Below are 20,891 nucleotides of genomic sequence, written 5' to 3' on the forward strand. Positions count from 1 at the left end.
CGTCTATTGATATTAATTTGATTTACTATCGACATGCTATCGATTGTTTTGCGATGTAGTTATTACAATTTTATATTTCAATTCTATCCGAATTTGTTGCGATTAGGTGAGAGCATTTTTATCGTCTATCGATATTGGAATTCATTTAACTTACTATCGATAGCCCTACGATGTAGTTATTACAATATATTATATTCATTAATATTCCAACTATTCTACCTATTGAATATCAATATTTCAGCTAGCTGAGCTTAGTTGATATTCTTAATTCAACATATGACTCTTTAATATTATGCAGACATTAATCACTTAAATCACCCGCTGATACTATCGATAGTCAACAATATATATTTCATTTGGTAGACTTTAATAAAAAAACACTATGAGTCCCTTTTCAAACATGCGATTAAATTGAAAGAACTCCAACGCCAAAAAAAAAGAAACAGACTGAAAAAAAACATAGGAAATGAATGTTGGAACAAAGCTGGATAACTGAAGTCTATAGTGTAGAGGGGGCAACGGTAAGAGGAAGAGGAACTGGTTGTGGATGTGAATGTGAATGTGAATGTGTGGCTGTGGAAACGAGTGCGGTACTAAGCTAAAAACGCCAGGCAATTTGATTGATTGAATTGAATGAGCAGCGCGCAGCAATGATGATGATGAACAATAAGAGAGGGAAAGGAAAGAGGGATGACACAACAGACACGTTGGAGAGGGGGAGGAACTAGCGCGGATGAGGTGAAGTGAAGCGAAGGTAGTGAGAAAAATCACTCATTACTCATAACATGCGCTGGGTCATGCAGTCTTGCAATTTGAAGCACAAATCATTAGCAAGATTAAAGGATGATTAAAAAGTGACAGCCACAAGTTGAAACCGAAACCGAAACCGAAACCAAAAGCGAAACCGAAACCGAAGTCAAAGTCAATGACCACAAGAAGACGAAGAAGAAGATGAAGATGCTTACAACTTACATACTTACATAGACAATTTGTAGTCCCTTCTCAGCTGAGGCGAAGAAAAAGGCAAAATACGATGATGAGATGTGAGAGGGGGGAATGGGAGGGGGGAGAGATCGCCACACCTAGCTCAAAAAAGTCTTGGGAACTTGGACAGTTGGATGTGTTTTAAATGCCAGCCATAAAATGAATTTTCTACTCTCGCTTTTCTTTTTTTTTACCGCAAAACTCATTAAAAATATGAAAATGTTGAAAATGGTCAAAAAGTTTTTAGCAAGAATAACACACAGACAAACACAAACATATACACATATACATACGTAGTTGGTGTGTGCGTGCTTTTAGTGTAATTTCATTTGATTTGATTTCATTTTTATATTTCAATTCTATGCCATTTTGTTGAATTACATTCATTATTGATATGTATGTTATTTTATATTGTTTTTAAATTATTTTCAGACCATGATTTTCAACTGGGAAAAGCTGCACAAGCGATAATTAAATTTAATTGATTACGCTTTTTACACCTTGTTGCTGGCTCTCACTCACACACTCTCTTTCTCTCTCTTACTTATTATTATTGCCATCATTATTATTATTATTATTATTGTTACTATGATTGTTATTATTGCTGCGATTCGCACATGCTTTATACTAGCCATTAATTGTAGTACGAGTTGATTTTCGTTCCCAGTCTTTTATTTCATTACTTTTTTTGTTTTTTGTTTTTTGTGTTTGATATTAAGGGTTACCTGGGTTGAGCAATTGTGCATTCAAGTGCACCGAAAATTGACAGGCAATATTCAATATACATATTATGTATACCCTGTAACCTAGTTGAGAGGATGTGATCAATTTGTATCCCGCATTTTAAAGAACTTCCTTTGTGCCAACTGTCGGTTTAAATCGATTCCTTTGTTTTTTTTTAATTTCAAATTGAATTTGAAAATTTGTAATTACTAGTTACAGGGTATCTGGCAACTCTGACTCACACTTAGTTTCAGTTTAAACATTTAAATTTGAATTTTCAACCATTTTTTGACGACAACAAATAATTGTACATACATAATAAAGTCGATAACTTTGACAGTCATACTGCGAGCTATCGATAAGCTTTTTATACTTCGATATACATATACACACACACACAAATGTGCATACATACATATGTATGTATGTGTCTATACATAAACTATCATACTTGTTAAAGTACAGAATCAGATGAAGTGTGTTTTTCTTTTTCTTTTATGTTTGTTAACAAAACTGTTTTTTGTAATATTCATAGCTAAATGTAATTTCAATAAAGTTCAACTTAAACTGAAATGAAAGCTAAGCTTCGGCTCTAGAATTAATCTATACTATGTTATTTATGTTACTCTTCTCCCTTGCCCCTCTATAGTTTTTTAAAACTTGACTATTAGTGAAATTGTGTAAATACATCTAAATGAAAATACAAAAACAAAAAAAAAAACAATCGAAAAAAAGAACGAAAAACTAACCAAGACGGTAAACGAACTGTCAGAGATTTAGCGATTTTACTACAATAATTGAATCGATTACAAGTATCGTACTCGTAATTGTCTACTAGATAAGTCTAATGATAAAAACTATACAGTTTTTTTGTAAAGAGAATTTTTTGTAAACGAGCAAAACATACTTCAAGTATAAAAGAAACAAAAACAAAATACTGATTAAAGAAAACAAACTAAAAATAAAAAAATGCAAAAAAAAAGGAGAAAATAAAAAAAAAACAATTTTTATTAAATGTTATATTCTTAAATACACATTATACATATATATGTACATATATACTCGTAAATATATATGTATTACCTTTTTTTTTTGAATAGCATTAACACGCATAAATCTAACGACTGCAAGTATTGTATGTACTGTACTGTAAATTGCCCCGATAAAAATTCTGAATGGCGCATATTATGCATACATAAAATTTAAATAAAATGTGAAGAGAGAACAAAAATTTAATAACAAATGCATTGTTTAAAACGTGAAATGTAATTTTTAAGCAAAATTGTGTGTGTGGCAAAAATGTATAAAAAAGAAAATACAAGTCGAATGCGACTTAATAAATTTCATTGTGCAAAATGAGCAACATAGCGTTTTCATTGCATTTTATTTTCAGTCAAAGCCCTATAATAAATACCTTTATAGCACTAACAGTGCACATTCAGTGCCAGTTTATTTGTATTTAAATAGCTTTTATCTAAAATGTTAAGGATCTATATATTTTTTCGCAAGCAACGAAAGGGTTCGATCAGTTCATGTGGAGTGGCGCCATCTATCGATCGTTTTGGCAATGTCGATTTAAATAGACGCAGCCTGAAAGTATGCTTTCAAAATTAAAAGCTAAAATTGGAAATTGTGCAAAAATAAATTTGTAAAGCATACTTTGAGGGTGTGCCTCGGGTCTTTTCTCAAAAAGAAGCTTTATTTTTGATGCTGCATTTCTGCTTTCTGCTGATTTATGTTCGCCGGGTAATTGGTACATTGTACCCCTCAGCTGTTCTTGCTTTTCTTGGTCACTTGAACCGTCATGAACAGCCAAAAACTGCCAAGTCAGCTGGTTCAATACCAGGCGAACATAAATGAGCTGTAAGCAGAAATAAAGCAAGTATATACTAAGTGAATGGCGTCATATTTGAAATTAGCGCGCAATGGCCACTGCATGCGTTACATATTTGCTAGCATTCTTTCTTTTCTTTCTTTAAATTAGCAAGTAACTTCATGTGTTTTCGCTTGCTGCTGATTTATGTTTGCCTGGTGTTTCATCTGCTGACTCGGCACATTCTAGACCACTTGAAGTTGCCATGAACGGCTAAAACTGGCAAATCAGCTGGTGAAATACCAGGCGAACATAAATCAACAGCAAGCTAAAATACGAAAATCACTTGATAAATGAATGACGTCATCGAACGATCGTCATTTTAAAATTTTAGCGGTTTTGTTCCATTGTCGGTAGCTTTCAAATTTGAAATTGGCGCGCAATGAACATAGCTAATATTACTCAGACATACGATAGATGGCGCTCTTAATTAAGCAAGTAAATTGCTGTACTTCGGCTTGCTGCTGATTTATGTTCGCCTGGTATTTCATCTGCGAACTCGTCAATTTGTAGCCCTCACCTCTTGTTATTCTTGGCCACTTAAACCGTCATGAATGGCGAAAAACTGCCAAGCCAGCTAGTGAAATACCAGGCGAACATAAATCAGCAGCAGGCTGAGACACAGCAGTCACTTGCCTGCTGGGTGGCGCCAAACTAGATTTAAAATTTAGCACCCTCAAAGTATGCTACAAAAAATAATTTTTTTTACAGCAAACCTTGGCGCGTCATTTCAAAAATTTTAATTTTAAAGAATACCGACAGAGAAGCAATCCGTTAAAATTTGAAAATAAATTGCTTCCTACAGGCCGCTCAGTTAGCTAACAATTGTATGCTGTATTGTGGGTGACTTTGAGTGAAGCTGGTACTGACAGATGCAGATATTGGCTCGTCATCCGAACCTGCATGAAGAGGGGGTGGAGGGGGTCGCCTTCAGATGGTCATCCGAATTTAGATGAGGAGAGGGTAGTGGGGTATACGGTATACCCCTTGGGATAGTACCAAGTGCTCCATGATTGATAGGTTGAGTATGCATCTTTACCATTGGCCGACACCTGTCCCCCTATAGAGGTTTTGTGACACGTTTTCTTCAATGTGCATATTTTTCCTATGTAGAAATATGAAATATCAATTACAACTGCAGTTCTACACTGTGAGGCTTAAGTCTATTTGTAGTCTATTATGTTCGAATGATATTTTGACATACTGAAGGACATGCTGCGTGTCCTTAAGATTGTCCTTTAAAAGCGTGACAGAATACGGAAAATATATAGCTTATTCTTGGAGGGGAACTCTAGTTAATAAGTCATATCTCGACGAAATCCCACATCATATCGCAACGACATTCCTTTTTGTAATCACGGCGACTAGTACTATAGAATTACATTCAGAGATTTTAAGAATCTTAAATAAAAATGCACAAAATTGTATTTTTAGGTTTAAAAATGCCAACAAAATGGAATATTCCGGTTTGTTTTCATTTATTTAATGAAAAGTCAAGGCTAAATAGCTTTCACTGTACGTTAGGTTTAATTCCGAGCGAAAATGTTCTAAATCAGGCAAAAAGCATCCCATACCTAAAACGGTTAACTAAAGATTTCGTTAAAAGAGAAGTATGTGAACAAATTAAAGAGAGTAAAGGAGCAAATAGAGTATAAGAGAATTTATGCTAAAAGGAGCATGTCCTAGTTTCGAAACGTGTTCCAGTCTTAACGACAAGGACACAACGAATAGCATCGCATACAACGAGTTTTATAACAGATGGATTGTATTGTAATATACGATGATAAGAAAGTAAAATAATGAAATTAACTTATTTTCGACTAAAAAATAATATATACATTACATTAATAATTTGACTTGGATTACATTTTAAAGGGTAACAAATAATAAAACTACATCTGCCAAAGGATAATTGTCCACCTAAACAATCTGTTCCCAGTGGAACTTCGAGTTTGAAGAACCAACATGTTTTTGAACCGCTGAACGAATCCTTGCATTACGGTGGAGCAACTATCGACATGCGGAGTAAATAAGTTATCGATTAATGGTTTACTGTTATTACATTTATTATCGGTAGTCTTTAACTATTATTCACTATTAACAGTTACTTTTAATAATGGAAAATGGAATAAGGCGTTTAAAAAAACACAATTTTTTCTTCAAAATTCCAGAATATTGCGAATAATATTGCGAATAATGTTTCGCTCTCAAGTGTAACCACCCCATGGATAAAAACTGTGGTATATTTTAGTATATTTTGAAAATTAAATTAATATATTATGGTATTTCAGTTGCGGTCACGCTGGCTCCAGTCCAGAATATCCAAAATTCTCAACAAAAAAAAAAACGAAAACATAAAGAACTCTAAATACGGCGATGTGCAAGTTTAGCACGCAATAACAACACAATAACTGTGCCGCAATGGAAGCGACGGAAGACCAGCTAATACTAGCCACTGGTGGCTATGACCACACCATCAAAGTGTGGCAGGCGCACACCGGCAACTGCATTAAAACCATGCGCTTTGTGGAGACCTCGGTAAGTGGAGAGACTCGAATCTGAGACATTGACACAATTAACTGCAATTGCCTTTTTATCGCTTATGGCCAGCAAGTGAATGCGCTGGATCGTACGCCGGACAAGACACGCCTGGCTGCGTGTGGCTATCAATGCATTCGACTGTACGATTTGGAATCGAATTGCACGGCGCCGGTGATCAATTTCGATGGTGTGCAAAAGAATGTGACACGATTAGGTTTCCAGGAGGAGGGCAAATGGATGTTTACCGCCGGCGAGGATCATCGTGTGCGCATCTGGGACATGATCTCTGCTCCGCCGCATTGTTCCCGTGTCTTTGACTGTCAGGCGCCTGTTAATGCGGCCTGTCTGCATCCCAATCAAGTGGAAATTGCAATGGGCTCACAGAATGGCGGCGTCTATCTGTGGGACGTCAAGTCCGAGGAGCACGAACAGTTGGTGCCCGAAATGGACGCATCCATACAAGATGTGGCCATCTCCCCGGATGGACATTACATGGCGGCGGCAAACAACAAGGGCAACTGTTACATCTGGCAGCTAAGCATTAATCCCCACCAGAAACTGAGCATCATTTGTCCCAAGAAGAAGATACAGGCGCACAGTCGTTCGATATTGCGCTGCAAATTCAGTCCAGACTCGCGATTGCTGGTGACGACATCAGGCGATGGCACCGCATGCATTTGGAAGACGGATGATTTCACCAAATGGCGCGAACTGTCCATCGAGAACTATTGGGTGTGGGATGCTGCATTCAGTGCCGATTCCAAATGGCTGTTCACGGCCAGCTCCGATGGTATTGCGCGCCTCTGGAAGCTCTATACCAAAGCATTGGCGCGCGATTATACGGGCCACAGCAAGGCAATTACGGCACTATCCTTTAAAGACGAAATTGTCGCCGATTAGAGTCGTTCATGCATAGGTTGGCGAGGTAGGCCTTAGTGGTTTAGCAATTAATTTATATAGTATATATACATATATATGTATATGCATACAGTAAAATATGCCAATTAATTGTTTGCGCCAGGCATCTATTCTACTATTTAATATCCTAAGAAATCATACGAATCGTGAAAAAAACGCAATGTTTATAATGAAATTAACCACAAACTGAAATTACTTCAAATTTCAACTGTCAATTAATTGTTTGAAGTAGTTACAGTTTTTAGTTAGTCTTTTTCTCTATAAACATTGCATTTATTTACGTTTTGTTTTTTTTCTTATGAATAGTAATTCTTAAATTAATATTACTAGCAAACAACAAAATTTATAGACAACAAATTTAATGCGAGCAAACAATTAATTGACATACACCATTGACATGTATATAATCCACACACGATAAACAATAGGTCAAGATAATCGAGTCATTTGCATCTCCACGATCATCATCAATCCTGCTGGATGGCTGACCAGCGATGGGCCAAAAAACAAACAACAAAAACGAAGAAAACTGAACTGAATCTAAATATTGAGAATGTGTGTTGCACTTTTTTTTTGGCCACCAACAACAAAGAACATACAATTTGCTGAATTACCAAAATTCCCTAGTCACAAGATTGAGAAAGGAAAACTTTTGGCAGCTCCGATGCAGAAAATTGATTGAAGATGCACTTTGGGGAGACGCGAGGGGAGGATGATGGCAAGACAGTTTTGGGTCCGAGGCGACACATTTTGGATCAAAATGAAACAAAAAAAAAAAAAAAAAAACAAAACCTAAACACAGAACTGATCTGGTTCTACCTCTAAAAAAATGCGCATATTGCTTTTGTAGCGACATTTTTGCATACACTTTTTTTATAATAATATATTATTGCTGATATATATATATAGAATTATATATAAATATATATGTGTTTGTGGGAATGCGATTTAATAGAACCTTATAGGCGTATACATATATAATAATTATAATAATAATAATAAAAACGATAAGTACCGATAAATACATCATAATTCATAGATTTTTTTTTGGATGGGCACAATACAGACAGAGAAAGGGAGAAACAATAAATATTGCTGCACCGCTCGCACTTTAGATTTTTTGGTTTAGAGAAACGAATTCATACACATTATAAGGAATACGAAATTATAAAATTGACTTGACAAAATTAGCGCACTTAGTCGACATAGGCAATGCCCTTGGCGACAATTGACTCCTTGATGGGATCAGGATCATCGCCCAACTTATAGCCCACAATGCAGGTAACATCGACTGGATTTCCCGTTGGATTCAACAGCAGCATCACCTGATTGATGGGTATGGCTGGTCGGAATGACTTGTGAGCTGCCATCGCATTATCCGTGGGCGGCAAAAGACGCACCTTGCAGGGCTACAGAAAAAAATAAGACGATTAGTAAACAGAAGTCATTGTTAGATGCGAAGATTTTTAATTTGTCTGGCTTTCTGCCTCACCTTCTTCACGCTCGCCTCGAACTGAAAGTCTTTGACTAGTTGACTGCTCTTATTCTGGGCCGATATCACAATGACCGAGACGTGGCGACTCGGCCGATCCTCGGTGAAGTTCAGGCTCAAGTGCATATCATCGTCGTCCAGCACGACACGCGTTACGCCCGTTGCCTGCACATTATCCAACTCAATGTCGATCTCACTGAGATGTTTGGGTGCCAACGGTGGTGCCTCAACCACAACGGAAGCTGCTTCTGTTGGCGTTGCCTCCACTGGCTGCTTCTGCTCCTTGGTTTCAGGCACAACAGTGGCGATTGCGTTTGCGCTCAACAATGGCACATCGTCCGTCACCTCAGAGGCCGCAGAAGCAGCAGCAGCTGGCGTTGGCGTCACCAGCGCCTCCTGCATGCGCTCACGTGCCAAATCATTAAGTGTCAACTTCTCCGGATCACGCTTAAAGCTGGCCATGCGATCCTGGGCTGGCAGTATCTGCTGGAACAGCTCCTCGCTCAGCATATCGATCTGTGGCATCTTGCGGCTGCTGACGCCACCAGCTGCAGCTCCAGCTGCTGCAGCATTTGAGTTGCCATTGGCCAAGCTATCATCAGCATTGCCATTGGAATTGCGCTTCTTTGGACTCAAGACTTGCGGCTCCAGCAGCTCGCTGCTGGGAAATGATTCTGCGCTATGTTGTTGTTGCTGCTGCTGTTGCTTGTCCTCGCTTTCCGCTAGCGCACTGCTGAAAATGTCACTCAAATCGGCCAGCACATTGAGTTTTGAGTTGTTAACTGTTTGCACGGCGGCAGCTTCTGGAGCTTGACCAGCTTGTTCGCCAATCAACAGATCACCCAGCAGCTCATTGAGCAAAGCTGCATTGGTGGAAGCCGTTGCTGCAGCTGTGGTTGCTGCTGCAGCTGCAACTGCTGATGCTAGCGGCGCTGCCGCAGTTGAGGTAGACTTGGTGGGCGACGGCACCAGCTGCTTGTAGCGCGTCATGGTGGCCACCAGCTCACCATTTGTCTCCAGCGTGTCCTCTGTGAATTAGAAAAAAAACGTTTTAGATAAGTTTAAGAGGGAGTAGTAAGACAGTGAATGTTTAGGGGGTCATTCAAGTTTGGAGTATTACAAAAATGTCGTACTAAGTATTCGTCACACTTTAGTGTCGAATCTACATTACATTAATTCTAGTTTTTATACCCGCTACCCATAGGGTAGAAGGGTATTATAACTTTGTGCCGACAGGAAATGTATGTAACAGGTAGAAGGAGGCATCTCCGACCCTATAAAGTATATATATTCTTGATCAGCGTCAACAGCCGAGACGATATAGCCATGTCCGTCTGTCCGTATGAACACCTAGATCTCAGAGACTACGAGAGATAGAGCTATAATTTTTTTTCGACATCATTTGTTATGTTTGCACGCAGATCAAGTTTGTTTCAAATTTTTGCCACGCCCACTTCCGCCCCCGCAAATCAAAAAAAATCGAATAACAAGCGTAAAGCTAGAGTTACGAGTTTTGGTATATACAATAATAACTATAGTGGTTATGATTTCTAAGAATTTGGTTGCGATCAGATGAAAATTGTCGAAGTTATTAAAGAAATAGTGTTGTATGGGCAAAAACGCCTACTTACTAAGGGTCTGAGTTGCTTTTGCTGACAATGTGGTATATTGTGCCGCCTATGGTATATTTTGAATACGGTACTACACCGATATACCACATATACCATTTGATATATTTTTAGTATTTTTGCAGTATATTTGGTATATTTTGAGAATAATACCGCAAAATATATTGCTTTTATTTAAAATGGGTAGCGGGTATCTCACAGTCGAGTACACTCGACTGTAGCTTTCTTACTTGTTAGTTCTTTGAACTTTCTTATTTGAAAACTAGTAAAATCGAAAAATTCTTCGTAACACCTCTAGGGAAATACTTTTGCCCGATTTGTCAAAATGACTATAACCACAACTAGTAACCTATTTATCCAAAACTCACCTATAAGCTGGGAATCCGATTCGCCCAACAGCTCGGGCAGATGCTGGAAAATGGGCTTGTGTTTCTTGCAGCTCTTGTAGAGCTCGTGTATTGTTTCGTTGACGTCCTGATCACTGGGATTATAGCTGTCCAGCATTTGATTGAGCAACTGCATCGTCTCTTGCACCTCCTGCAGCATAATGCGATGCTGGGCGAGCAAATCATTGCGTCGCGCCTCCTGCGCCATGCGATATTGCAGCAGCAGATTGGCACGCTTAAAATTCTCCGGATCCTTGCTCTTAATCAGCTTGGCAAACATGGCCTCATCTATGGTGCTAAGCACACTCTGACGTTTAGCCAGCGCCGCTGCCGTCTGCACATGATCGATGTCGCCCTCTTTGCGCAACATATCATAGGCATCTCGTATCTTGACACGCTGTGGAAACTCGGTTGTCCAGAGCAGCAGGCATTCCATGATGCGTTGCTTCACCACATGCGGCGTCTCGGCGCCCAAATACTTCTTCGACACCAGGCGTATCAGTTCATTGAGAAAGCGAAATTTGCTTGCCTCATCCTGGAAGTCGTCGCCACACTGCATCATACATTCCTCTAGCAGCTAAATGGAGATTGTGTGACAAAGCGCAATCAGAAACCGCAAAACAGGCAAATTCAATGTGTGAGTGTTTTTGTGTGTGGCAGTAAGCATGTCACTGCATGTGTGTGTCAGTGTATGAGAGAGACTTACCGCAATTGCTCGAGTTGCTTCGGTTACGTTGCTGGAGCGCACTTTGGCCACAATCATTTCTTGGGCTTTATGCACCAATTGATTGTTGCTGCGCACCACAATGCAAAACATTTGCACGCCCAGCTCATCGACGCTTTCCTTAGCCGGGTTCGTTGCGCGATCTGCAAGCAAGCACACAAAAAACCATCTGTAGTTGTTGCACTTGCGTTGCTTTGCTTAATCTTACCGAGCATCTCCGTCATAATACTTTCGTCGGTTGTCATTTTCACATTAAATGCTTAGCGTATTATCTGCGCCACTCTATAAACAATTGCAAATTGATATAAAATTAAGGAACGTACGTTTTCCGGTGATTTTGAACAACAATCATGTTGTTTTTGTTGCTTTTCATTGTTGCTCCCAACTTGGAGCGATTATCTGCAAAACTATCGATAACTATCTGTTATCAACTGTATTAAGTATGCTGCACACCATGAAACATTGACATATAATTTAACCAAAATTGTGTGGCGATTTTGCTAATAGTCCAAAATTATTTGCGTCAATTTTTAAATAAATGGTAAGAATAAATAACAAATAAATTGCTTGATTTTATATTTTTACACTTTGAAATACTTCGATATCAATAATGCCATAGAGATGCATATGTTTTCACCACACATTGAAACATTCGATAACTTTGTCATTTAGTGTTTCATTGCAGCCCTACACACTGAAATGCAACCCTGCTAATGTTAGCCGGAAATCAATTTTTGTGGCATTGACGCACACTGCCACAACATGTTCTTTTTCAGGCGTACGTCTTTGCGCATACATCGTACCCCGATTTCTTCCGTGAAAAATGTAAGATTTTTATATCAAAATCAAAGTGTATAAACATAAAAACATAAGCAAATCAATTAGAAGCGCAGTGGCCATCAACAACAAGCTGTAATTTGTGCAAAAAGCATTTACACAATTTGCAAAAAATGCAATATTACAATTTAATCACACACCATTGAGGTTAAATACGGTGCTCGATTTTTTTCTTCTTTTTTTTTGTTGTTTGTGTGTGCTGTGTATGTGAATTGTGTGCGGTGGCTGCTGCGGTGTGTTGATCACACGTGTTTCTTTTTTTTTTTAATATTTTGTTTTTTGTCGTAAGTCCATGACTAAAACCGTAGCAGTGGAATTATTAAGACGCCGTTGTGGTATTCAAATGGACGACATTAGACGCCATGATTAACTATTCCTCTTAAGGGCATTGGCTAAAAGATGCAATCCTTAATAAAGTTCAAAAATCAACAACAACAATAAATAGCAGAAATCTATATATATACCATATATAAGTAAGTGGCTTTTACTTTAACCGCGTCTTCTCTGTGTTCATTTGCAGCATGGCCGAAGTAGCTGAGAACGTTGTGGAGAACTTCGAGGAGCCGGCACCAATTGAGACCGAGGCTGCCGAGGCTGTGCTCGACACAAATGTGGTTGCCACCACCGAACTGCCAGAGATCAAGCTGTTCGGCCGCTGGTCTTGCGATGATGTCACCGTCAACGATATTTCGCTGCAGGATTACATTTCCGTGAAGGAGAAGTTCGCTCGCTATCTGCCCCATTCGGCTGGTCGCTATGCCGCCAAGCGTTTCCGCAAGGCCCAGTGCCCCATTGTGGAGCGTTTGACCTGCTCGCTGATGATGAAGGGACGCAACAACGGCAAGAAGCTGATGGCTTGCCGCATCGTCAAGCACTCCTTCGAGATCATCCACTTGCTCACCGGCGAGAACCCACTTCAGGTAAATGTGATAGATATGTGTAGTATATAAACATACTATTTATACTGTATAGTATATTTGCTTATAGCGTGCCATGCTAAACTGCGTCTATTGACCAATATAACCCACATGGACGACAGGTAGAATGTGCACGCAGATTAAACTTTGTTTCAATATCCTAGTGTTTGAAGCCACAACTCTTCTTACTCTCTTGGAACTTGAAACTACAACTGCAACTGCAACTACAAGCATATAGAAGAAACTTCTCCACTTTAGTCTACCTCAATGCTAGGCAACTTACAAATTCCTTTTTGCACTTGGCATATTTCACAAATTAGACTAATAACAAATGATTGTTTTAATATCCTAGCGCCCAAAGATTAGCCCTCTTTCTGCTCTCTTGGAACTTAAAACTACAATTCCGCACTCTTTAGTTTACTCTCTGTAGTCCTCCTCAATGCCAGGCAGTTTATATTTAATCTGCTGCAACTGAGCATCCTCTAAAAAGGACTAATAGTAAATGATTGTTTTAATATCCTAGTGCCTGAAGAATTCATAAACCTCTTCTTGCTCTCTTGGAACTTAAAACCACATTAAAATCCTAAATAATAGAAGTTTGCTTTGATGACCACAACTAAAACCGCATCAGTGATTTAGACGCTGGTATGGTATTCAAATGGTCTACATCAAAGCCCATGATATACTATTCCTCTTAAGGGCATTGTCTCAAAGATGCAAACCTTAATAAAGTCAAAAATCAACAATATGACCAAAGAAACACTTATATAGTCCTCCTCAATGCTAGACAGTTCAATTGCCAGACTGTAGCTGAGCATCTAAACTCAAAACGGACTAATATCAATGAGAGTTTTAATATCCTAGTGCTCGAAGATTCACAATTCCTCTTCCCGCTCTCTTGGAACTTAAAACTACATTAATCCGAAACTGAAAAACTTAAATTATGTCCAGGACTAAAACCGCATCAGTGAATCAGACGCTGGTGTGGTATTCAAGTGGACTACATTAAAACCCATGATATACTATTCCTCTTAAGGGCATTGGCTAAAAGATGCGATCCTTAATAAAGTTCAAAAATCAACAAAAACAACTATTGATTCCCATTGTAGTCCTCCTCAATGCCAGGCGGCTTGATTGCTGTGCCGCAAACTGAGCATACTTTTAAATGGACTCATATTAAATGAAAAGGTTTTAATATCCTAGTGCTCGAAGATTTATAACTCCCTCTTCCCGCTCTCTTGGAACTTAAAACCACACTTGATTGCACTTCCTTCGTCACTTTGCTTGACATTCTGTACAAATTATTAATTCAGAATCTATTTCCGCTTACAGATCTTGGTCAGCGCCATCATCAACTCTGGACCTCGTGAGGACTCCACCCGTATCGGTCGTGCTGGTACCGTTCGTCGTCAGGCTGTGGATGTGTCGCCCTTGCGTCGCGTCAACCAGGTAAAAAATTGCGTTCACATTCATGATTCCATTTGTCATCTGCCCACTACGATGGTGCGCAGTTCCCACTGCGATTGCGTTCTTATAACGTGGGCAATAACAAATATATATCTATCTTATCCGTAGCGGTACAATGTGTAAATTGCCGACATTTGCCGTATGAACTGAAGAAACATTTGCAACATTATCACAATTCGGATTGAGTTCTTTTGAATGTCTTATTAAATTGTATCTTTTTACTTTTTACAGGCTATCTGGCTGCTGTGCACTGGTGCCCGTGAGGCTGCCTTCAGAAACATCAAGACCATTGCCGAGTGCTTGGCTGATGAGCTGATCAACGCCGCCAAGGTAAATATCATTAATATATACCCCATTCAGTTAGTCAGTTGGGTTTCACACTACTGAACAATGGATTTATACTAAATATGTCCAGTCTAATTCTGCGTCATGTCATTGGATATTGACGCAGACTCGCTTTTTGGACGATAGCAACGATAAATGTCTTTTATTATCCTTGTGCCACATGTATAACACTCAATTGGCACACGAGAAACGTAAAAGAACAATTCTTCATAATTATTAGATCACTTACCAGTTGTAACTTGTGTCCAGTCTAATTCTATGTCATGTCACTTGGATATTGGCGTAGACTCGCTTTTGGACAATAGTAATTCAATGTCTTTTATTATCCTTGTGCTTGTTGTGCAACTCCTCGGCCTGCACACGAGAAACGTAGAAGAACAATATTGTTAATTGAGTAAATAAATCATCTCTTTATGTCCAGTCTAATTCTGCGTCATGACACTGGATATTGATGCAGACTCGCTTTTGGACGATAGTAATTAATCAAGTCTTTTATTATCCTTGTGCTGGATGCTAACCTCATCTGTGCACACGAGAAACGTAAAAGAACAAATAATCATTTAACCCTTTTTAATGAATTTATTTAAATAAATGAGTATATCTAATTTGCTTTCACTTCCTTCTCTTTCAGGGTTCATCCAACTCGTACGCCATCAAGAAGAAAGACGAATTGGAGCGTGTTGCCAAGTCTAACCGTTAAGGAGATACAAAACAACATCCACAACATCATAAAAACAACACACAAATAACAAATAACGTTTTGTTTAATGTCCGATTAAAATTTGATACTTTAACGTTTGGTGTAAATTTCTATATGTTAGCGAAAGCGTTTTCTATCAATTTTAAGCGTGCATTGAATGGAACTATGGTGTGGTGGGGTAGCGTGAAGAGCTGCTATATTTTTACACATGAAATGTTTATCAAATAAATCTGTGTAAAACAAAACAAAAATATTATAGGACATGAAGCTTTTTTTTTAATACCTATAGATTTCTTTGAATAAATTTTCTAATATTTGTACATACGTACTTTCATAAGTAATGGGGACGATTCGACGATGCCACGCTTTCTTGGCTTGGCGCTTTTTGCCGATTTGAATTTTACGTTTTATCGCTGAAGCAGTTATCGGAGATTACCATGTGCTCATTTCGATAACGATTGCGATTGCAATATTTGCTTGCTGGGTGGCAGCATTGTTCTCGATGAATAGTGCTGCCATTCTTTACAAATATTTGCGCATAGAGCTGGATTCGAATTTTGTTGATATAGAAATAGGTAGTTTGCTCAATTTTGTTGGCTGTTTAATGCCAATAAATGAAAAATGTTTAATATTAGTACCTCGATTACAACGCAATCTTCGGATAATACAAACAGCAGCGGAAATACCACACAACGCTACAGCCAGTGAGTAAAGAGGAAATTAAAGGAGTCTGCAATGAGTTAAATTCCAAATTTGAATTTAGATTTCATGAGCAAAAACTAATTGAAAAGTATTACCGTGATACGGAGTTGTTCGGCTTGATTGAAGAAGCAGTCGCAAAGTTTACGAGCAATTACACGGAAACACGCAAGCCCGAGGAGGCACTTGCTCCGATTTTGATTCGTCTGGATTTTGATTACACGGATCTAGTGAAGCACGGTCAACAACTGCTGCATTTCATCTATCGCGAACCCTTGCAGTTTGACGAAGCCGTCAAATACTCCGTTTTCGGCCTGGTGCGCGACTTGCTCAAGGCGAATAGCAACAACGGTCCCAAGGCCATAGATATTGCCCAGTTGCATACGCAGTGGCGTCTGCTGGACATTCCGCTCCAAAAGTGTCTGATCTTCTGTCCCACCAAGTACAATTGTCCACTGGGCATCTCCTTAGTGCACGGCATCCTTTCCGCCTACACGCCTCCAGAAATATTGGTGTAAGTTGCTTTCACTCACAAATAGTTGGCAATCTTTTTGCACAACCGAACTCCAGGAAGGGTATTTATTATAGAGTATATTTATTTGGAACTCCATAAGGTAGATGTGTAAATTCTTCAACAGTCGTGCATATCCTTCGATCAGTACTTTCTGTTTGAAGTCCGAGAACTCAAAGACTAAAGGCTAGAAACACTATAAAATGGGAAATTACAAGTAATATATATTTACAATATATAATAATATATTTTACTATATTCTCGACCAGTTTAAATCTAATGAAACCACCGCGTCTCTGTCCGTCATTTCGTTTGGAGTCTTATAAATCAAAAGATAATGAAGCTAGAGGCTCCAAATTTAGTGGCAATATTTCTTTGTAACTTACAAAAAATCGTTGCAATACTAATACTTTATTAGAGGTATCAATATCAATTATTGAATGAGTTTTTGTTAACTTATTATTCATTTTAAATTGTTATAATTTAATTGACAGCTTGCAATCTATTTGGTACTGCAGCGGCAACTGTAAACGCAACGCGATTCGAAGCAGTTCCACAGAAGGCAAGTGTTTTGCTAATCTCTGGATAGACACTTTAATAAATTTTCTTGGTTTTTCTTGCAGCGCCTTTGTGTCCCAATTGTTCACAGTCCATGAGCGAATATCAAAAGTTGCGTGTGACTGAGAATTATTGCATAATTGCCATTTTACCCAGCGCCTCTGTGGAGACAACGAACCGACAACCAAATCGCATCTACAGGCCAATTCTAATACGTTTACGAGGTAAATACTAAACAGTCTTCTCAACAAACATAACTTAAATGCCGATTTGCAGCACATACCCATGATAGTGAACTGAAGTTGGGGGCCAGCTATCAAGTCACCGGTTATTACAATAGCACTTCGATCAACTATCAATTTGAATCATGTCACCTGAAAAGAACTTAAGGCAGGAACCGATCGAAGTGGTTGGTGAGCTCACAAGCAGCTTTTCCAGTCTGTAAGTACAGACAATGAATACATCTGTTTAAGGAAGGCTCTTGAACATATATTTTACTTCATTGCAGTTCAAATATCAGTCCTTCAGTTAGCAGTTCCAGCAGAGGCGGCGTCACATCCTCCGTTGCCTCAACAACACCACCAATTGTCTCAGGCGGCCAGAATTTACTGTGCCAACCAAAACTCAATAGAGTGAGTCGCCTTTCCAACCAGCAGAGGATTAACAATTGGTTGGCGTTTATAGAACTGGACGAAGAGCAGCCTCCAAAATTGATCAGCCAGCGTCTCAGCTGTCAAAATCTAACGCCCATCGAGTGTGTGAACAAGCAAAAGGTGCTTACCGAATGGCTGCAATCGGTGGAACAACCAGCTCCAGCTGAGCTTCAGGAGCTGCCATCAACGCCGCAAGTAACCAGCGCTCCAATCAAGGCTGCTGTGGATTTCGTGCCGCCAGCAGATGTCGCCATACCTTTGACTGCTATTCCCATCATGCGAACCCTGTCCAATTCCAATGCCAATATTCCCAGGCTCAACCTCAATCGCAGCGATTCGTCTGAGAAAAAGCAAGTCGCTGCACCGCTTTCTGCTGCTGAGAAGCGTTTACAAGAGCGACGTTTGCGACGCGAACAAAAGTCGAGCAAAGCGAGTTCATTGCCATCAGAGATCATCCCGAATGTTTTTGATGATGATGATGACTCGTTTTTCCAAGAGCTACTCGGAGCCATGGCCAAGAACAATTCGCAAGCGCCGTCATCGTTGCCACTGGACAAGGAAATGTCAGTTGATTCGCAACTGGAATTCGAACGTGATGATGCCCAGTTGCCATCCAGTCGTAACTCATTCGATTTGGATGCATCTCAGCCAAACGGAGGGAACAGTTTAAAGGCTAGCGAAGCTGACTTCAATTTGGAATCATCTGCAGATAGTTTGACAGGCAGCAAACTCAACTTTAGTAGAGTCGACTTGCGTGCCAGTTGTCTATCATTCAATTTGGCAGCATCGCGAGCAAATTCAACGCCCAGTTTGAAAACCAACAAATCGTGGGCCTCAATGGACGTAAGTTTTCTATGCACCAACTTTCTTGACTTACAAAATTCATTGAATTTCTTTGTAGCGTCGCAAACGACAGCGTTTAAATAGCAGTCAACAGTCGAACGCAATGCTGGAGATGTTATCGCTGCCTTCGCAGGAGTTGCCATCACAGTCGGTGCTCAGCTTTCCACCAAGCAGCAGTGTAGCTGATGGCAATGATAGTCAGTTCATCAGCGAATCTGTTTTTCGCGTACCCCATGTGCCACCAAAAAGATTGTCCTCCACCCGAAACTCGCTGCTTTCTGCTGACGACGACGAGGAAATGCCCTCCAGCTCATTGTGGAACTGCGCTTCAAGTCAAGCGAGCGACCTTACGCTGCAATTCAATGCCAGCTCCTCAACAGCGCATCAAATTGGCCCGGCAACAATAGCGTCATCATGTCAGCAAAGTCCGCCGCTATTGGACATGGACGTGGAGCCATCGGAGCAAAGTCAAGAGTCTCTGTTTCAGCTGGAGAAACGCAACGATGCCAACTGGCTGCCAGATCCACGATCTCACCCAATCGATCCACTGCCACGTGATAGAATGTTTGTTAAGGACAATGCGCAGCGTTGCAATGTTGATGTCGATTTGAAGTTTATGCCGCCCAGCGTACAAAAACTATACACTCTCATCTGTGGCAAATTCTCGGATTATGCATTCGTCTATGCGCTGAGCTCACAGCTCAGTCAAGACTGTGTGCCCATGGAGTGTTATGTGTACCTGAAGATGGCATTGCTGATCAGTCTGGTTAGCATTGAGCTAGACGAACTGCGTCCGCCCATTTCGTTGTGTGTCATCTGCAACGACAGCTGTGCGACGAATCGTCTGCTCAACAGCATTGGCCAATTGGCGCCGCGTTTTATTGGTCCCCACGAAGGTGGACAGCAGCCCACGTTCAACGCTTTGCCCGCCCGCTACAATTGGGTGCAGGCCAGTCCATTGATGATGGCGCAGCAAGGTGTCTACTATGCCGGCGACTGGAATCGCTTGACGCGCGATCAAACCGAAGAGCTGGAGAAGGCCATCGAGAACAATACGTTGCCGGTGCCGCAGCTGCAGAGCGAATTGCCATTGGAAGCAGCTATTTGGACATATTGGCAGCCAGAAAATGCCGTCAACCAGACAACGGCCTTTGCCAAGCTTGGTCCGTGAGTAGCAGGCACAACATGATATGGATATATTTGTAATTTCCATTCCATTCCAGCATCTTTGGACTGCCTATTTATGTGGATGAGCCCACCAATTCGTCCATGTGGAATTTTGTGCTTCACGCGCACACTCGCGATGCCCAAAAGAAGCCCGAAGGCATCAACATCTGCATCGAGGATATGCGCACGCTCCTCGAATTGATACAACAGCGTCAAGTTGTTTTCACCGAGCCAGCGGAGCAGCTACTGAAGCGCTACTTTGTCATCTCTCGCATTCGACAGTCCAGTAAGTGTTCACTATTGCTCTCTCTCTCTCTTTCTTATTCAAGTTTAAATCTATCCCTCGCTCTTTCTTTCTCTTGCAGCCGCATTCAGCAGCAAGACATACGTGGTGCTGAAACAATTCGCCGAGTCTCTGGCCAAGCTGGCCATGCGTTTAGATGTCATCGAATCGGATGTTATCGTTGCCATATTCCATTGCGAGCATTTTGTGCGCAGCATCTTTGGTGCCGGCGAATGTCCACCTCCGGCTGTGGCCAGTTTCAATGTCATCTCTCGCGTGGATGCTTACATGAATGTTTTCTCCCGCTGGTTGTTCCAGTACATCGAACATTTCGAACAAAAACTTAATCAGTAACTTGCCTAAAACTATTTTGTATTGATATATATTGTAATACATATCCAAAACCTAATCTTTATGCACAATATTTGTAATGAAAATAACTTTTTGTTTTGTTCTAAACAAACTTTAACTATGCTTAATATAAATCCTTGTTTATCTTAGCTATAATTTTCTTTTTGTTATCGAAATTAGTTAAACAACTTGTTACATTATGCATTAATATTTCAACATTGTTAGAGAACACTTGCTTACTTCGATGTATTAAATATAAAGCGATATGGATAAAATTATGACATTTTATTT

At 39.9% G+C, this 20,891-nt stretch overlaps 5 protein-coding genes and 7 non-coding genes across 16 annotated transcripts in view; 11 read left to right on the plus strand and 1 right to left on the minus strand.

Annotated features, from left to right (window-relative positions):
- Positions 1-3,067, plus strand: part of LOC133848372 (neuropilin and tolloid-like protein 2) — a 67,096-nt gene extending 64,029 nt beyond the window's left edge. For both annotated transcript variants that reach the window (XR_009895258.1, XM_062283911.1), the window contains one exon: positions 1,417-3,067. Coding sequence is in view for 1 of the 2 variants with exons in the window: in XM_062283911.1 (XP_062139895.1) it covers positions 1,417-1,423 (7 nt within the window). In the remaining variant the exon portion in view is untranslated. The remainder of the gene's footprint in view (positions 1-1,416) is intronic.
- Positions 3,068-5,883: 2,816 nt separating this feature from the next.
- Positions 5,884-7,559, plus strand: LOC133848379 (protein LST8 homolog). 2 transcript variants are annotated; one of them, XM_062283921.1, is made up of 3 exons: positions 5,884-6,118; positions 6,191-7,046; positions 7,468-7,559. In XM_062283921.1, exons 1-2 carry the CDS (start codon positions 6,002-6,004, stop codon positions 7,019-7,021), a joined length of 948 nt encoding a protein of 315 aa, XP_062139905.1. In that variant the 5' UTR covers positions 5,884-6,001; the 3' UTR covers positions 7,022-7,046; positions 7,468-7,559. The 2 variants fall into 2 exon arrangements, with proteins under 2 accessions (XP_062139905.1, XP_062139904.1); XM_062283920.1 differs by having other exon boundaries at positions 6,191-7,559.
- A 64-nt stretch (positions 7,560-7,623) lies between these two features.
- Positions 7,624-11,653, minus strand: LOC133848373 (ADP-ribosylation factor-binding protein GGA2). The gene is made up of 5 exons (XM_062283913.1): positions 11,478-11,653; positions 11,252-11,412; positions 10,528-11,122; positions 8,532-9,559; positions 7,624-8,448 (listed from the first exon to the last, which is right to left on the minus strand). The coding sequence occupies exons 1-5, from the start codon at positions 11,512-11,514 to the stop codon at positions 8,236-8,238; spliced, it is 2,034 nt and encodes a 677-aa protein (XP_062139897.1). The 5' UTR covers positions 11,515-11,653; the 3' UTR covers positions 7,624-8,235.
- Positions 11,654-11,983: 330 nt separating this feature from the next.
- LOC133847322 (small ribosomal subunit protein uS7A) lies at positions 11,984-15,629 on the plus strand. The gene is made up of 5 exons (XM_062282286.1): positions 11,984-12,094; positions 12,627-13,026; positions 14,356-14,472; positions 14,722-14,820; positions 15,467-15,629. The coding sequence occupies exons 2-5, from the start codon at positions 12,628-12,630 to the stop codon at positions 15,533-15,535; spliced, it is 684 nt and encodes a 227-aa protein (XP_062138270.1). The 5' UTR covers positions 11,984-12,094; position 12,627; the 3' UTR covers positions 15,536-15,629.
- On the plus strand, positions 12,386-12,547 carry LOC133849605 (small nucleolar RNA psi18S-1854). The gene has a single exon (XR_009895394.1). It is a non-coding gene; the product is annotated as a small nucleolar RNA psi18S-1854 (small nucleolar RNA).
- LOC133849604 (small nucleolar RNA psi18S-1854) lies at positions 13,623-13,778 on the plus strand. Its single transcript, XR_009895393.1, has one exon. It is a non-coding gene; the product is annotated as a small nucleolar RNA psi18S-1854 (small nucleolar RNA).
- LOC133849602 (small nucleolar RNA psi18S-1854) lies at positions 13,960-14,116 on the plus strand. The gene has a single exon (XR_009895392.1). It is a non-coding gene; the product is annotated as a small nucleolar RNA psi18S-1854 (small nucleolar RNA).
- On the plus strand, positions 14,508-14,652 carry LOC133849606 (small nucleolar RNA psi28S-2876). The gene has a single exon (XR_009895395.1). It is a non-coding gene; the product is annotated as a small nucleolar RNA psi28S-2876 (small nucleolar RNA).
- Positions 14,895-15,040, plus strand: LOC133849609 (small nucleolar RNA psi28S-1192). Its single transcript, XR_009895398.1, has one exon. It is a non-coding gene; the product is annotated as a small nucleolar RNA psi28S-1192 (small nucleolar RNA).
- On the plus strand, positions 15,074-15,218 carry LOC133849608 (small nucleolar RNA psi28S-1192). The gene has a single exon (XR_009895397.1). It is a non-coding gene; the product is annotated as a small nucleolar RNA psi28S-1192 (small nucleolar RNA).
- LOC133849607 (small nucleolar RNA psi28S-1192) lies at positions 15,246-15,389 on the plus strand. The gene has a single exon (XR_009895396.1). It is a non-coding gene; the product is annotated as a small nucleolar RNA psi28S-1192 (small nucleolar RNA).
- A 248-nt stretch (positions 15,630-15,877) lies between the features above and the next one.
- Positions 15,878-20,864, plus strand: LOC133847319 (uncharacterized). Of its 3 annotated transcripts, XM_062282284.1 has the most exons (7): positions 17,387-17,527; positions 17,580-17,744; positions 17,812-18,799; positions 18,858-18,973; positions 19,007-19,966; positions 20,023-20,252; positions 20,332-20,864. In XM_062282284.1, the coding sequence occupies exons 2-7, from the start codon at positions 17,671-17,673 to the stop codon at positions 20,601-20,603; spliced, it is 2,640 nt and encodes an 879-aa protein (XP_062138268.1). In that variant the 5' UTR covers positions 17,387-17,527; positions 17,580-17,670; the 3' UTR covers positions 20,604-20,864. The 3 variants fall into 3 exon arrangements, 2 of the variants coding, with proteins under 2 accessions (XP_062138268.1, XP_062138267.1); XR_009895158.1 differs by lacking the exons at positions 18,858-18,973; positions 19,007-19,966; positions 20,023-20,252; positions 20,332-20,864 and adding exons at positions 15,878-16,239; positions 16,299-16,748; positions 17,240-17,307 and having other exon boundaries at positions 17,369-17,527; positions 17,812-17,953; XM_062282283.1 differs by having other exon boundaries at positions 18,858-19,966; positions 20,332-20,862.
- Positions 20,865-20,891: the final 27 nt, after the last annotated feature.

The sequence above is a fragment of the Drosophila sulfurigaster genome, chromosome X, assembly GCF_023558435.1.
Source record: "Drosophila sulfurigaster albostrigata strain 15112-1811.04 chromosome X, ASM2355843v2, whole genome shotgun sequence".
Classification (NCBI taxonomy): Eukaryota; Metazoa; Arthropoda; class Insecta; order Diptera; family Drosophilidae; genus Drosophila; species Drosophila sulfurigaster.